The following is a 13,795-nucleotide window of genomic DNA, read 5'->3' as shown; positions in this document are numbered from 1 at the left end:
TCCTATCACATAAATTTAAATTGGATTTATGTATAAAGGGAACTAAACATTAGAAAATATTAAAACATTTCCATTAAAAAATAAAAATTTAAAATGGGAATATATCTATAATATTAGCAACAATAAAAATATATTTAAAAATGAAAAAAATAAAACTTTACATTTACACATGAGAGTATGTGTGGACAACAAATTAAACAGAATTACGTATTAAGGCTTATGTTCATTTCATTATTCCTCTATCAGTGTTTCCCAAATTTTTGACATATGTGTACCCCTTCTATAATTTTCGTAACACTGAGTACCTCTCGTACTCATGAGGACATAGAATTAGGCGCAGCTAAGCACGGTGCAGTGCATATCCCCACCAAACTCCAGTGCAACACGTACCCCCACCAAACTTTTCTGTACCCCTGGGGGTATACGTACCACACTTTGGGAAAGACTACACCATCAAATGATTAATTTGGTATCTATAGTAGTTTCTTTTTCTTTCTTTTTTAATCCTTACCCAATGATATGCTTTCATTAAATGTCAACTGTAATTGAAAAATAAAATTAACAAAGAAGACAAGAACAAGAGTTTTTTGAGAGTAGGGACCCTGTCTACTTGTGTTTGTTTCATCTTTGGATAGATATATTGTAGGCATTTAATAAATACTTCTTGAATGTTGTATGTATTGGTTGCTCTTTTTGCTTTGAAAAAAATTTTTCTTTAAAAAAACTATGTCCCTTCTATTTTCTTATAGGTTATGCTTTCTAATCCAGTGCTAGAAAAACCAGTGAATTTGGAAGCAGCCCAAATACTGACTGAAAGTGAATCTATGTACAAATTAATAATTCAAAAAATTTACCGTGACACATTACTATGTAAGAAATGCCTACTTATCATTTGCCAGTTATTAATTATATATTTATAATAGATAAGTGATCTAGCAAATAGCTGTTATAGAAAAGAATATTTTCTTCTATTCATTTTTAGTAATGAAATTATACTAAGATCTCTCCTACTGTACCTCTCTGTCAATCCAATTATGTGATCTTTTTATTTATTTTTTTAAATATATTTTATTGATTTTTTTACAGAAAGGAAGAGAGAGGGACAGAGAGTTAGAAACATCGATGAGAGAGAAACATCGATCAGCTGCCTCTTGCACACCTCCCACTGGGAATGTGCCCATAACCAAGGCACATGCTCTTGACTGGAATCAAACCCGGGACCCTTCAGTCTGCAGGCCGTTGCTCTATCCACTGACCCAAATCGGTTTCGGCAATTATGTGATCTTTTTAAAAGATTATCAATGATTATCAGCTTAGTGTCTTTAAATGTGATGGTCGTATGGAGGGACGGTGCCTCTTAAAACTAGCCTACCCATCATAAAGCTATGACATCTAGTTTTAACTCTTTGACCTATAATGGATATTTCCTAGATTTTACCGGCAGCACCCCAGATAATACTGATTAGGGATTCCCTTCCTCTTGATTAGCAAAATGCTCGGCTTTTCTTATTTGTTTGTTTTGTTTATGTTTTGTTCTGACAGTACATCAATCCCCTGCTCCCTCCCCCCTCCAGGTATTCCTTCTAAGTGACTATGTGGAAATGGTATTTGAGGCTCTTCAGTCTTTCTCTTTCTTGACTAATGTTTATCTGATATCCTTGGTTTGCTCACTCTCATTCTGCTGGTAACCTCTATATGACTCCTGACCCCATCACCTTCGTGGCTCCTGTTTCTCTTTGCTGTTAGCAGAACAACGCTGTTGGCTCCTATGCCGAGAAGGGTTTGCCACAAGGGAGGGTCGGGCCCCAAGTGACATGGTTATTTCCTTTCCATCCTGCCCCTCCTCTTCCTGCAGTGCACAACCTGGCATGGTAGCCTGCATCGCCACCTCTTTAGTCAGCAGGCCTTGCTGTTCCAACCCATTCTGCTGTTCTTACTTCTCTCCCATGTGTTTTCTCTCTCAGATGCCCATTCTCTCTTTTCCCAGTCCCCTTCTAGAACCTGCTAGTCCATTCGCTAGATCTGTACAATTGGAACTAAGTTCAAATGTTTCTCCACAGGGCTTCTGGGTCTGATGCAAATGAATCCGTTTGGATCAGGCATCTCTTATGGTCATGATTGCCTTGAGATTCTTCAAACATCCCCTGACAGTTTTGAGGCTTGTTTGTACACAGAGGAGTCATATTGTTTCACCCTGATCACATTTGTAATCCGCCAGAATGCTGTAGCATCCACTGCTGTAGCCTCTGCACTCAGTAATCATTTATTGAATGAATGAATGCAGGAAGGATGCATATCACTTAACCTTCCGCTGAGCCCTGCAGGACTATCATTATAAAGGAAGATTCTGTCACAAAGCTATGTCCATATTCTGGTACATGGAAATGTAAAATCTGGTTTTAAAGCATTTTCTACAACAGATAATTCTGTGCAACAGATTTTGTGTTTGCCCTGCAGAGAGAAAGGATAAGAAGAAAATTAAACAAAAATTGGCCTTTCCTTTTGTCCTCCTGTCTGGTAGGCATCAGCCTTTGCCCCTTTTCACTTTTCAACTTTGCCATCAAATCACACAGAAAAGCTGTCCAAATTGCCAAGTCACCCAGCCAGTGAGCAACAAAACAGACGATACTTTGGCAGGTTTGGAAACAATTTTCTCTCAATTGTAAAGACCCTGTGCTTCTTGTTGCCATTGTTGCTCTTGAGAAGCCTGATTTCCTTCAGATGTCCAGTTGCTCACATGTGATAGATTTTCTTCCTGGAAGCTTTAAAATCTTCTCCTTATTCCCATTGATCAGAAATTTCTTGATAATGTTTCTCGATGTAGTTTTTTTGCGTGTGTGTTTTGTTTTGTTTTTTTCTCCTTATACTCATGTAGATCATTTGATAGGTGGTTTAAATCTGATTTTTAAAACTTTAATCCTTTAGTTTTGGATATTTTTCTTATGTAATTTCTTTTATAATTTATTTCTCCTATTCTTTCATTTAAATGTCCAGATGCTTAGATGTGGGATTATTGATCCTTTAATTCTTTTTTTTTTAATTTCTTTATTGATTAAGGTATTACGTATGTGTCCTTATTCCATCATTACCCCCTCCCCCCCTCCCATTTATTCCCTTACCCCCCTGTTGTCTGTGTCCATTGATTAGGCTTATATGCATGCCTATAAATACTTACCCCTTACCCCATCACCCCCTACCTTCCCTGAGGTTTGACATTCTGATCAATGTTTCTCTGTCTCTGGATCTAATTTTGTTCATCAATTTATGTTGTTCATTATGTTCCATAAATGAGTGAGATCATGTGATATTTATCTTTCTCTGCCTGGCTTATTTCACTTAGCATAATGCTCTCCAGCTCCATCCATGTTGTTACAAATGGTAAGAACTCCTTTTTTACTGCAGTGCAGTATTCCATTGTGTAGATGTACCATAGTTTTTAATCCACTCATCTGCTGATGGGCACTTAGGCTGTTTCCAAATCTTAGCTATGGTGAATTGTGCTGCTATGAACATAGGCGTGCATATATCCTTTCTGATTCATGTTTCTAGTTTCTTGTGATATATTCCTGAAAGTAGGATCACTGGCCCAAATGGGAGTTCCATTTTTAGTATTTTGAGGAAATTCCATACTGTTCTCCATAGTGGCTGCACCAATCTGCATTCCCACCAGCAGGGCATAAGGGTTTCTTTTTCTGCATATCCTCACTAGCATTTGTTAGTTTGTTGATTTGTTGATGATTGCCATTCTGACAGGTGTGAGATGGTACTACATTGTTGTTTTGATTTACATCTCTCTAACGACTAGTGACTTTGAGTAGGTTTTCATATGTCTGTTGGCCTTCCTTGTGTCTTCTTTTGAAAGTATCTGTTTAGGTCAGTTGCCCATTTTTTGATTGGGTTGTTTATCTTCCTTTTGTTAAGTTGTATGAGTTCCCTGTAAATGTTGGAGATTAAACCCTTATTGTTGATATCATTGTCAAATATGTTCTCCCATATAATGGGCTTTCTTGTTTTGTTGATGGTTTCTTTTGCTTTTAAAAAGTTTTTTATTTTGATGTAGTCCCATTTGTTTATTTTCTCTTTAGTTTCCACTGCCCTGGGAGCAATATCAGTGAAGAAACTGCTTCAGCATATGTCTGAGATTTCACTGCCTGTAGATTCCTCTAGTATTTTTATGGTTTCCTGTTGTATGTTTAAGTTCTTGATTCATTTTTAGTTTATTTTTGTGTATGGTGTAAGTTGGTGGTCTAGTTTCATTTTTTTTGCATGTGTCTGTCCAATTTTCCTAACAACATTTATTGAAGAGACTGTCTTGACTCCATTGTATGTTCATGCTTCCTTTGTCAAATATTAATTGAGCATAGTGAATTGGGTCAATTTCCGTGTTCTCTATTGTATTCCATTGATCTATATGTCTATTCTCGTGCTAGTACCAGGCAGTTTTGAGAACAGTGGCTTTGTAATACAGGTTGATATCTGGTATGAGATACCACCTATTTTTTTCTTCTTTCTCAGGATTGCTGTAGTTATTGGGGGTCTTTTTTTATTCCAGATGAATTTTTGGAGAATTTGTTCTAGGTCTGTGAAATATGCCATTGGTATTTTAATGGAAAGTGCATTGAATCTATAGATTGCTTTGGGTAATATGGACATTTTGATGATGTTGATTCTACCAACCCATGAACATGGTATGTTCTTCCATCTGTTTATGTCTTCCTCTATCTCTTTTTTCAGTGTCCTGTAGTTTTCTGCATATAGGTCTTTTACCTCCATAGTTAAGTTTATTCCTAGGTATCTTAATTTTTTTGGTGTGATGGTAAATAGGATTGCTTATATAGTCTCTCTTCCTGTAAGTTCATTATTGGTGTATAGAAATGCCATAGATTTCTTGGCGTTAATTTTGTATCCTGGTACATTGCCGAATTTATTTATTAAGTCTAATAATTTTTATGGAGTATTTAGGGTTTTCTATGTACATTATCATGTCATCTGCAAGTAAGAACAGTTTTACTTCTTCTTTTCCAATTTGGATGCCTTTTATTTCTTCTTCTTGTCTGATCGCAATGGCTAGTACTTTCAGCACTATGTATTGTAGATAGGAGTGGTGAGAGTGGGCATCCCTGTCTTATTCCTGATCTTAGGAGAAACGGTTTTAGTTTTTTCCCATTGAGTATGATGTTAGCTGTGGGTTTGTCGTATATGGCTTTTATCATGTTGAGGTAAGATCCTTCTATTCCCACCTTGCTGAGGGTTTTTATCAAGAAAAGGTGTTGGATTTTGTCAAATGCTTTTTCTGCATCAGTTGATCTATGTGATTTTTATCTCTCAATGTGTTTATATGATGTATCACTTTTATTGATTTGTGAATATTTTACCATCCTTGTATCCCTGGGATAAATCCTACTTGATCATGGTGTATGATCTTTCTGATGTACTGCTGGCACCGATTTGCTAGAATTTGGTTGAGGATTTTGGCATCTATGTTCATGAGGGATATTGGCCTGTAATTCTCTTTCATTGTGTTGTCTTTATCTGTTTTTGGTATTAGGGTGATGCTGGGTTCATAGAAGAAGTTTGGAAGTGTTCCTTCCTCTTGAGTTTTTTGGAATAGTCTGAGGAGGATAGGTTTTAGAATGTTTGGTAAAACTCCGCTGTGAAGCCGTCTGGCACCAGGCTTTTGTTTGCTCGAAGCTTTTTGATAGCTGTTTCAATTTCTTCCATAGTTATCAGCCTATTGAGATTTTAGAATTTTACTGAGTGATTTTGGGAAGATTGTATTTTTCTAGGAATGTGTCCATTTCCTCCAGGTTGTCTAGTTTGTTAGAATAGAGTTGTTTATAGTATTTTTAACAATCCTTTGTATCTCTGTGGGGTCTGTTGTTATTTCGCCTCTTTCATTTCTGATTTTATTTGGGTCTCTCTCTTTGCTACTTGGTGAGCCTGGCTAGAGGTTCATCAATCTTATTTATTCTTTCAAAGAACCAGCTTTTGGTTTCATTGATCTTTTGATTTATTATTATTATTATTATTATTATTATTATTATTTTGGTCTCTATGTCATTCATTTCTGCTCTGATCTTTATTATTGTCTTCCTTCTGCTCACTGAGGGCTTTTCCTGTTGCTCTCTTTCTAATTCTTTGAGTTATAGAGTTAGATGATTTATTACCATTTGTTCTTGTTTTTTGAGTTAGGCCTGTAGAGCTATAAACTTCCCTCTCAGGACTGCTTTCATTGTGTCCCATAATATTTGCATTGCTGTGTTTTCATTGTCATTAGTCTCCAGGATGTTTTAAATTTCTCCTTTGATCTCGTTGATCACCCAATCATTGTGTAATAGCATGCTATTCACCTTCTAAGTGTTGGAATTTTTTGGAATGTTTTTATTGTAGTTTACTTCTAATATTATGCCATTGTAGTCTGAGAAAATGCTTGATATGATTTAACTCTTCTTGAATTTGGGGAGACTTTGCTTGTGACCCAATATGTGGTCTACTTTTGAAAATGTCCCATGTGCACTTGAAAAGAAAGTATATGTTCCATAGCTTTGGGGTGAAATGCTCTGAAGATGTCAATTAGGTCAATCTGATCTAGTGAGTCATTTAGAATTGCTGTTTCTTTGCTGATTTTTTGTCTAGAGGTCAAAAAATTATCCAGTGATGTCATGGTGTATTAAAGTCCCCTACTATTATTGTATTGTTGTCAATCTCTTCCTATCTTCCAGGAGTTTTTTTTATGTGTTTGGGTGCTCCTGCATTGGGTGCATATATGTTCACCAGGGTTATATCCTCTTGTTGTATCAATCCCTTTATTATTATGAAGAGGCCTTTCTTACCTCTTTTTATGACCTTTACTTTGAGCTCTATTTTGTCAAATATAAGTACTATTACCACAGCTTTTTTTTTTTCTTTTTTTTTTTTAATTTCCATTTGCCTGAAAGGTATTTTTCCATCCCTTCACTTTCAGTCTGCGTGGGTCCCTTTTTCTGAGGTGGGTCTCTTGTAGACAGCATATATATGGATTGTGACTTTTTTATCCATTCAGCCACTTGATGTCTTTTGATTGGAGCATTTAGTCCATTTACATTTAAAGTTATTATTGAAAGGTACTTGTTTGTAGCCATTTTTATTTTTTGTGTCTGTGTTCCTTTTTAACTTTTTATTCTTTTTATACCCTTTAGCATTCTTGAATTGGTGGCTTGGGAGTGATAAACTCCCTTAGCCTTTGTTTGTTTGTTTGTTTTGTCTGTGAAGCTTCTTATTTCCCCTTCAATTTTGAATGATAGTCTTGCTGGATAGAGTATTCTTGGATTCAGTCCCTTTGTTTGCATCACTTTGTAAATTTCCTTCTATTCTTTTCTGGTCTGATGTGTTTCTGTTGAGAAATAATTTGATAATCCAATGGGAGCTCCCTTGTATGTAAATTTCTGTCTCTCTTTTTTCATCCTTTAAGATTCTTTGTCCTGAATATTTGCCATTGTAATTATGATGTGTCTTGGTGATGGGTCTTTTTGGGTTCATCCTGTTTGAGACTCTGTGTGTGGTATGTGACTTTTTTCTTCACCACATCAGGGAAGTTTTCTGACATTATTTCTTCAAAAAGTCTTCTAAACTTTGTTTCTCTTCCTGTTGTTCTGGCACCCCTGTTATTCGTATGTTGCATCATTTCATGTTATTCCATAGCTCCCTTAGGCTCTCCTCCTGTCTTTTAATTTTTTTCTCCAATTGCAATTCAGTTTGGCTGTGTTTTGCTTCCGTCTTCTAATTCACTAAGTCGGTCCTCCACTTCTCATAGTCTACTGTTGAAACTTTCCATGGTGTTTTCATTGCAGCTATATCATTCTTCATTTATTCTTGATTCTTACAAAAGATGTTGATTTTTTTTCTTCCATCTGGTTCATGAACTCTATGACCCTTTTTCTGAATTTCTTTTTCTGACATATTGCATGCCTCTCTTTCACTTAGCTGCTTTTCTGGCTTTTCTTTCCTTTGGTGGTATCTTTGTCTACCCATTTTTGGTCTCACTAACTGATCTAGATGTTGAGTCATGCAGGGGCTGTTCCTTGGGTAGCAATGACTTCTCGGCTGTGGTTGCTCCTAGGGTGGTCATGGTAGCAGCTGCTTCTCAGTTGGCAGAAGCTCCTCTAGTGGGTGCTTTTTGCAGCAGTGGTATCTCCTCTGGCTGGTAGGGACAGCTGCTCATATAGCTGCTGTTCCTTGGATGGTGGTGAGCTGATTATGAGGTTACTGCTCCTCGGATGTGGATGGGTTGCTCTCATCCAGTGCTTCTTGGACAGGGGCCAGCTGCTCACATGGCTGCCACTCCTCAGACAAAGATGGACTGCTCACATGGCTGCTTCTCTTTAGTTGGGGGCTGGCTGTGTGCTCCTGCTGCTCCTTGGATTGGGCAAGCTGCTCATGTGGTTGCTGCTCCTCAGACAGGGGAACTGGCCACTCACACAGCTTTGCTCCTTTGACAGGGGCAGGCCACATGAAGCTGCTGCTCTTAGGCCTGGGTCGGGTTGCTCATGGAGCTGCTGCTCCTTGGACAGGAACAGGCTGCTCACATGTCTGCTGTTTACATGGTTGCAGTGCCCTGGCTAAAGCGTTGGGTCAGTCAGAGGAGAGCATGCTTCAGAACTCACAGTAGTCTGCGCCCAGGGTGGCTGGAGCCTCGTTGACCATAGGATCACAGCTTAGGTAGCAGGTCCCTGGCAGGGGTGGCTGTAGAGTCCCAGGTGTTATCTGAGGGAACTCTGGGTGGAGTTGAGCTGGGCACCCAGTTACAGCAGCTCTCCCCTTCAAGAAGGCTAAACCTCTGAGGACAAGCTGGCCTCCCAGTACTGTTTGCAATGGTAGTAGAGGCTGCCTAGTTATGCAAGCCTGATTAGTCTGCCCCTGAAGGTTCCACGGGATCTAACACTGTGCCTCATTCACACACACACACACACACCACCTGACCACACACACTTCTTTTACTCACTCACTCATTCTCATTCCCTCACTGCTGCATTCTTCCTGCCTCTGTAGTTTGGTTTGAGGTGTTATTTACCCATTTGTGGATGGAGTTTCCTCTCCAGGTGTCTGTATATGGCTTGCTCTCAAGCCCCTTGGCCAGACAGGATAAAATTCACCTCAACAAGACACAACACAAAGGGAACTAAACACAAATATACTCATGACACCAATAACTCCATATAAGTGACCACCTGAGAAAAAGAGTTAGGGGAGAGAAAAGACAGCACAAATGATATCAAAGAGAGAGAAAGATAAGAGATAAAAGACAAAGGAAGAAAAAGGAGAATATATATATGAGAGTAGGACACCATAGAATCAATAGATAAACAAACAAACAAACAAACAAAAAATACAAATACCTAACACCCAGCAAAGAGGGTTGGGGCAGAATCTGTAGAGGTTGAGTTTATATACTGAAAATAAGATTAAGAATTGGATAAATATGGGGAGGACCTCAATTTAGTATTGAGGAAGTAGAAAAGGAATAAGCGGATAAGAAGAAAGAGAATGAGAAGAAAATAATAATAATACATTTACAAAAAAAATTGACTTAAAAATGGTATAAAAAATAAAATTTCAAATAAAAAATAGTGATAGAAAAATAATGTGAAAAGAAATAGAAAATAAAGCAACAAAGAAAAACAGGAAAACAAAGAAGAAGAAAAGGGAAAATAAAAATAAAAGTGAAAAAAGTGAAGTTGTTCCTTTGGCTGGCTTATGATCCCAGTGGTTTGAACTATACTGTTTCTCAGTTTCCTGTCACTAGGGCTGAAGATTTCTCTTTAGGCCAGTTCCTGTGACCTCTCAGGGAGTATTCAGATTCCTTTGTCTCATTCAGAGTGGGATCTGGGTGTGGTTGTATTGGTTGCCAGGAGACTGGAAGGAGGGGCCATCTCTCAGGAGAAAATGGCAATCGGGGGGCTCAGATATGACTCAGCACCAGACTGTTCTCTCTCCCCTGATTTCACATGTCCACGTCTCCAGCACCTCAGCTACAGGCAAGTGTCTGTATCTTAAAGGTCCTATGAACTAGGTTCAGTGAAGAAAGGCACAGGCCCCAGAGAGGAGTTTGTTAGTCCCTGCAAACTCCTCTCTTGCTGACACTGAGTGTTCTGGCCAGCCCTTCAGAGATACCTCTGATCTCAGATCCAAAATCCAGAATCCAAGGTCCAAAATCCCCTACCTCCCACAATCTTGTGGACCTTTTTTTTTTTTTTTTTTTTTTTTCACAGTCAGACACTTTGCCTGTCCTCAGGGACACAGTTTGGTGCTGTGTGGTTTCTCCCTAACCCTCTGGACACAGAGGTCCAGCAGACTCTCTTGCCGAGATCCTTGATTTCACCTTTCTCTGGGGGACCTCTGCCCTTCCCAGCTGCAAACTGTCTCACCAGCTGAGTCTCCTCCACCAATTCGGGCTGAATTCCACTCGTTTCAGCCACTCACTCTATTTGCTCCGGGACAAGGTTCAGGACACATCCGTCTATTCTGCCACCATTTTTGTCTCCTTTATCCTTTAATTTCTTTTTAAAAAAATATATTTTGTTGATTTTTTTTACAGAGAGGAAAGGAGAGGGATAGAGAACTAGAAACATCGGCGAGAGAGAAACATCGATCAGCTGCCTCCTGCACACCCCCTACTGGGATGTGCCTGCAAACTAAGGTACATGCCCTTGACCGGAATCGAACCTGGGACCCTTCAGTCCACAGGCTGAAGTTCTATCCACTGAGCCAAACCTGTTTCAACTTAGTCCTTTAATTAAAAAAAAAAAAAAAATCTACTCTCTCCTATTATCTATCTCTTTGTTTTTTGTTCTATATTCTAGAAAATTTTCAGAAAAGTATGTTTCTATTTTTTTCTCCCTATTTGTTTTGATGACTCTCTTTCATGATATTGAATTTACTGAAATGTCTAGGATCTTTGACTATTCATATGATAAACATATGGTGAATGGAAAACAGTCATTAAAAAGAAGGAAATTATTTAAATACAGACTGGACTTGTGATTTTGTTTCATTACAGGGTTATTCTGTGGAGGATACCATTAGTTATCATTGGTTAAGCTTGAAGCCATTAGTTAGGCTTGACTACTTCCCCTAAGATAAATCTGGGAGAGAGGTGCTAGCTGCTTACACTCTGGGAGGTGGACAAGGGGAGAGAGTGAGCGTCTTATCTCTTCAATATGATTTATTTGATTTAGTCACCAATTTCAGTCCCTTACCACACTCTTGTTCTGCTTTGTGCCTAGTTTCCTCCAGGCTCGAGCCTCTCTGACTCAGTTTCTCCAGAGAGTATACCTCCTTCCTCCTACCTGGGCAGTGGTGACCATTCAGGCGTCTTCAAACTACGGCCCTCGGGCCACATGCGGCCCGCAGAGGAGTCTGATCTGGCCCGCCAGGTTTTTTGGGCAGTGAGCGCAGCCGAGGTGTTACAGTAGGAATTAGTAGTTCATATAGTCCGGCCCTCCAGCTCTCTGAGGGACCGTGATCTGGCCCCCACTTTAAAAAGTTTGAGGACCCCTGGTGCAGGGGGTTGATCTTGGGTGGCTGCGCTGTTCCTCTCACCTTTCTGAGGTATCTGGCACCTCCAGTTTCTGGATTGTTCCTCATGTTCTAAAGTATAAATGTGCCTACATTTTATTGCCTGCCCGCCCCCCTCCCCCCCAGCATTACAAAGCTAGATTTCAGATATCTAGGTCCTGCTAGACAGTTACCCCTTTCCACCGGCTTTACATCTTGAAATTTTTTCTTGCCATTTTTTTTTTTTTTTTTTTTTTTTGCTCTCCTTGAGGTTTTATACCTTATTTTTATTCCCTTATTACCATTTTATTGAGGGTTTGGAAAGAGTGTACATAAAGCCATATATTCAATCTTCTAAGTTAAACAGGATCTTTTCTTTTTTCCCACAGTGGATCAAGTCAGCTCTTATTCATCTGAAGATTCAGATAAACTTATCAAGTAAGTTTTTCTTCACACAATTCTATGTCAATTTATTTACTGAAGGGCTGTTTATTAAAACTGTTTACATGATCTCTCATAATTGAATTATTTTTTAACTCAGAAAAGGAAGTAGGTATTTTTCCTCTTACATTTTTTAAAGTTTTCAGGGAGAACATGGAAAATTATTGAATTCTTTCTAGATGATTACATTAACTTTGAAAGGAACTATATGAACTCACCTAGTCTTTTAATTTTGATATTATTGAAAAGAAAAAGCATGTTGTGAACATAACGAGTACAAACCATTATAGTTAGCAGAAATCCAAGTAATTTTGGAGAAGGTAGGTTCTAGAGAAAATGGTGAGGATGAGGGTAGAAGTCACTGTACCTTTTGGGAAACAACCTGACAATGTGGCACAAATTCAGCCTTGAATATCAACAGGTTTATAGGTCAGCGTTCTCCTATCTAGTTCTGCAGGTATATGTTGTTTGGCTTTCTAGTTATATAGATGTAGTCTTTTATCAACAGTAATCAAGTTGTATGCTTAATATCTGTGTTTTACTGCATGCAAATTATACTTTTAAGTTGATCTAAAAATAGTCAACTATCTTTACAACTCTTTTTATAAATCTAGTTATTTTAAAAAAAAATTTGACTAAAGGTATCAAAACTTTTTTCAGTGGGTAGAGAAAATGGGTATACTTCCAAATTTCCAAACTCTAGTTCTAAAATATGAGATCATTGCAAGAAAGACAAATTATAGACTAATATTTCTCAGAAACACAGATACATCAATCTAATAAAAATATTGGCAAATTAAATCCACTGATAGATAAAACATGATACTACATCATGTCCAAGGGGGCTTAATTTTAGGAAAGTCAAGTGGGTTAAAATTTGAAAATCAGTGTAACTCACTCTGTTAACTAAATAAAGGGGATGGGGGGAATTTACAAAATGATCTCAATTAATCCAGAAAATACATTTGATAAAATTTAACACCCATTCATGATAAAAATGCTCAGCAAACTAAGAATGAAAGACAATTTCCTTATCCCAATAAGCTTATACTTAAATATGAAATGTTGGAATGCTTTTTCTTCTGAGTTTAGGAACAAGACAAGTATCCTGTTATCACCACTTCTAGTTAACATCGTACTGGAGTTCCTAGCCAGCACAATGAGGCAAGGAAAAGAAAGACAAGCTCTGAAGTTTGGAAAGAATGAAGTAAATTAATCTTTATTAACAGATAATAGGATTATTTACATAGTAAAATCCAAATGAATATACAAAGCTTGAAAATTAATGAGTGAATTCAGCAACAACCCTAACTACAAGGTGAACATTTAAAAATCAACTATATTTTTGTATACTAGCAACCAACACATAGAAAGTGAAATTTTAAAAACACCACTGCAACAACAAAATTTAACAAAGATGACTAAGACAACTATACTGAAAACTAAAAAATTAAATAAATAAATAAAAATAAAATCTGGGGGAAATTTTTAAAGACCTAAAGAAATAGAGATTTGTAACATTTGCAACTTAGAAAAAGTAAATATTACTATAATGCAAATTCTTCCCATAATTAATCTATGTGTTCAGTTCAATCTAATTCAAAATCTCAGCAGTATTTTTCTGGAAATCAACAAGGTGATTCTCAGCACAATTTACCATAGCTAAGATTTGGAAACAGCCTAAGTGCCCATCAGCAGATGAGTGGATTAAAAAACTGTTACATCTACACAATGGAATACTATGCAGCTATAAAAAGAAAGAACTTTTACCATATGCAACAGCATGAATGGAGCTGGAGAACATTATGCTAAGTGAAATAAG

General features: G+C 37.7%; 1 protein-coding gene across 1 annotated transcript in view; it reads left to right on the top strand.

Moving 5' to 3' along the window:
• UBE2U (ubiquitin conjugating enzyme E2 U) overlaps positions 1 to 13,795 on the top strand; it is a 40,784-nt gene that overhangs the window by 14,677 nt on the left and 12,312 nt on the right. The window contains exons 5-6 of the mRNA XM_036447694.1: positions 750 to 870; positions 11,922 to 11,970. Coding sequence (XP_036303587.1) covers positions 750 to 870; positions 11,922 to 11,970 — 170 coding nt within the window. The remainder of the gene's footprint in view (positions 1 to 749; positions 871 to 11,921; positions 11,971 to 13,795) is intronic.

This window comes from Pipistrellus kuhlii, unplaced genomic scaffold (genome assembly GCF_014108245.1).
Source record: "Pipistrellus kuhlii isolate mPipKuh1 unplaced genomic scaffold, mPipKuh1.p scaffold_m20_p_2, whole genome shotgun sequence".
In the NCBI taxonomy this organism is placed as follows: domain Eukaryota; kingdom Metazoa; phylum Chordata; class Mammalia; order Chiroptera; family Vespertilionidae; genus Pipistrellus; species Pipistrellus kuhlii.
Note: the sequence above shows the minus strand (reverse complement) of the source record. Positions and strands in the feature narration are given on the sequence as shown.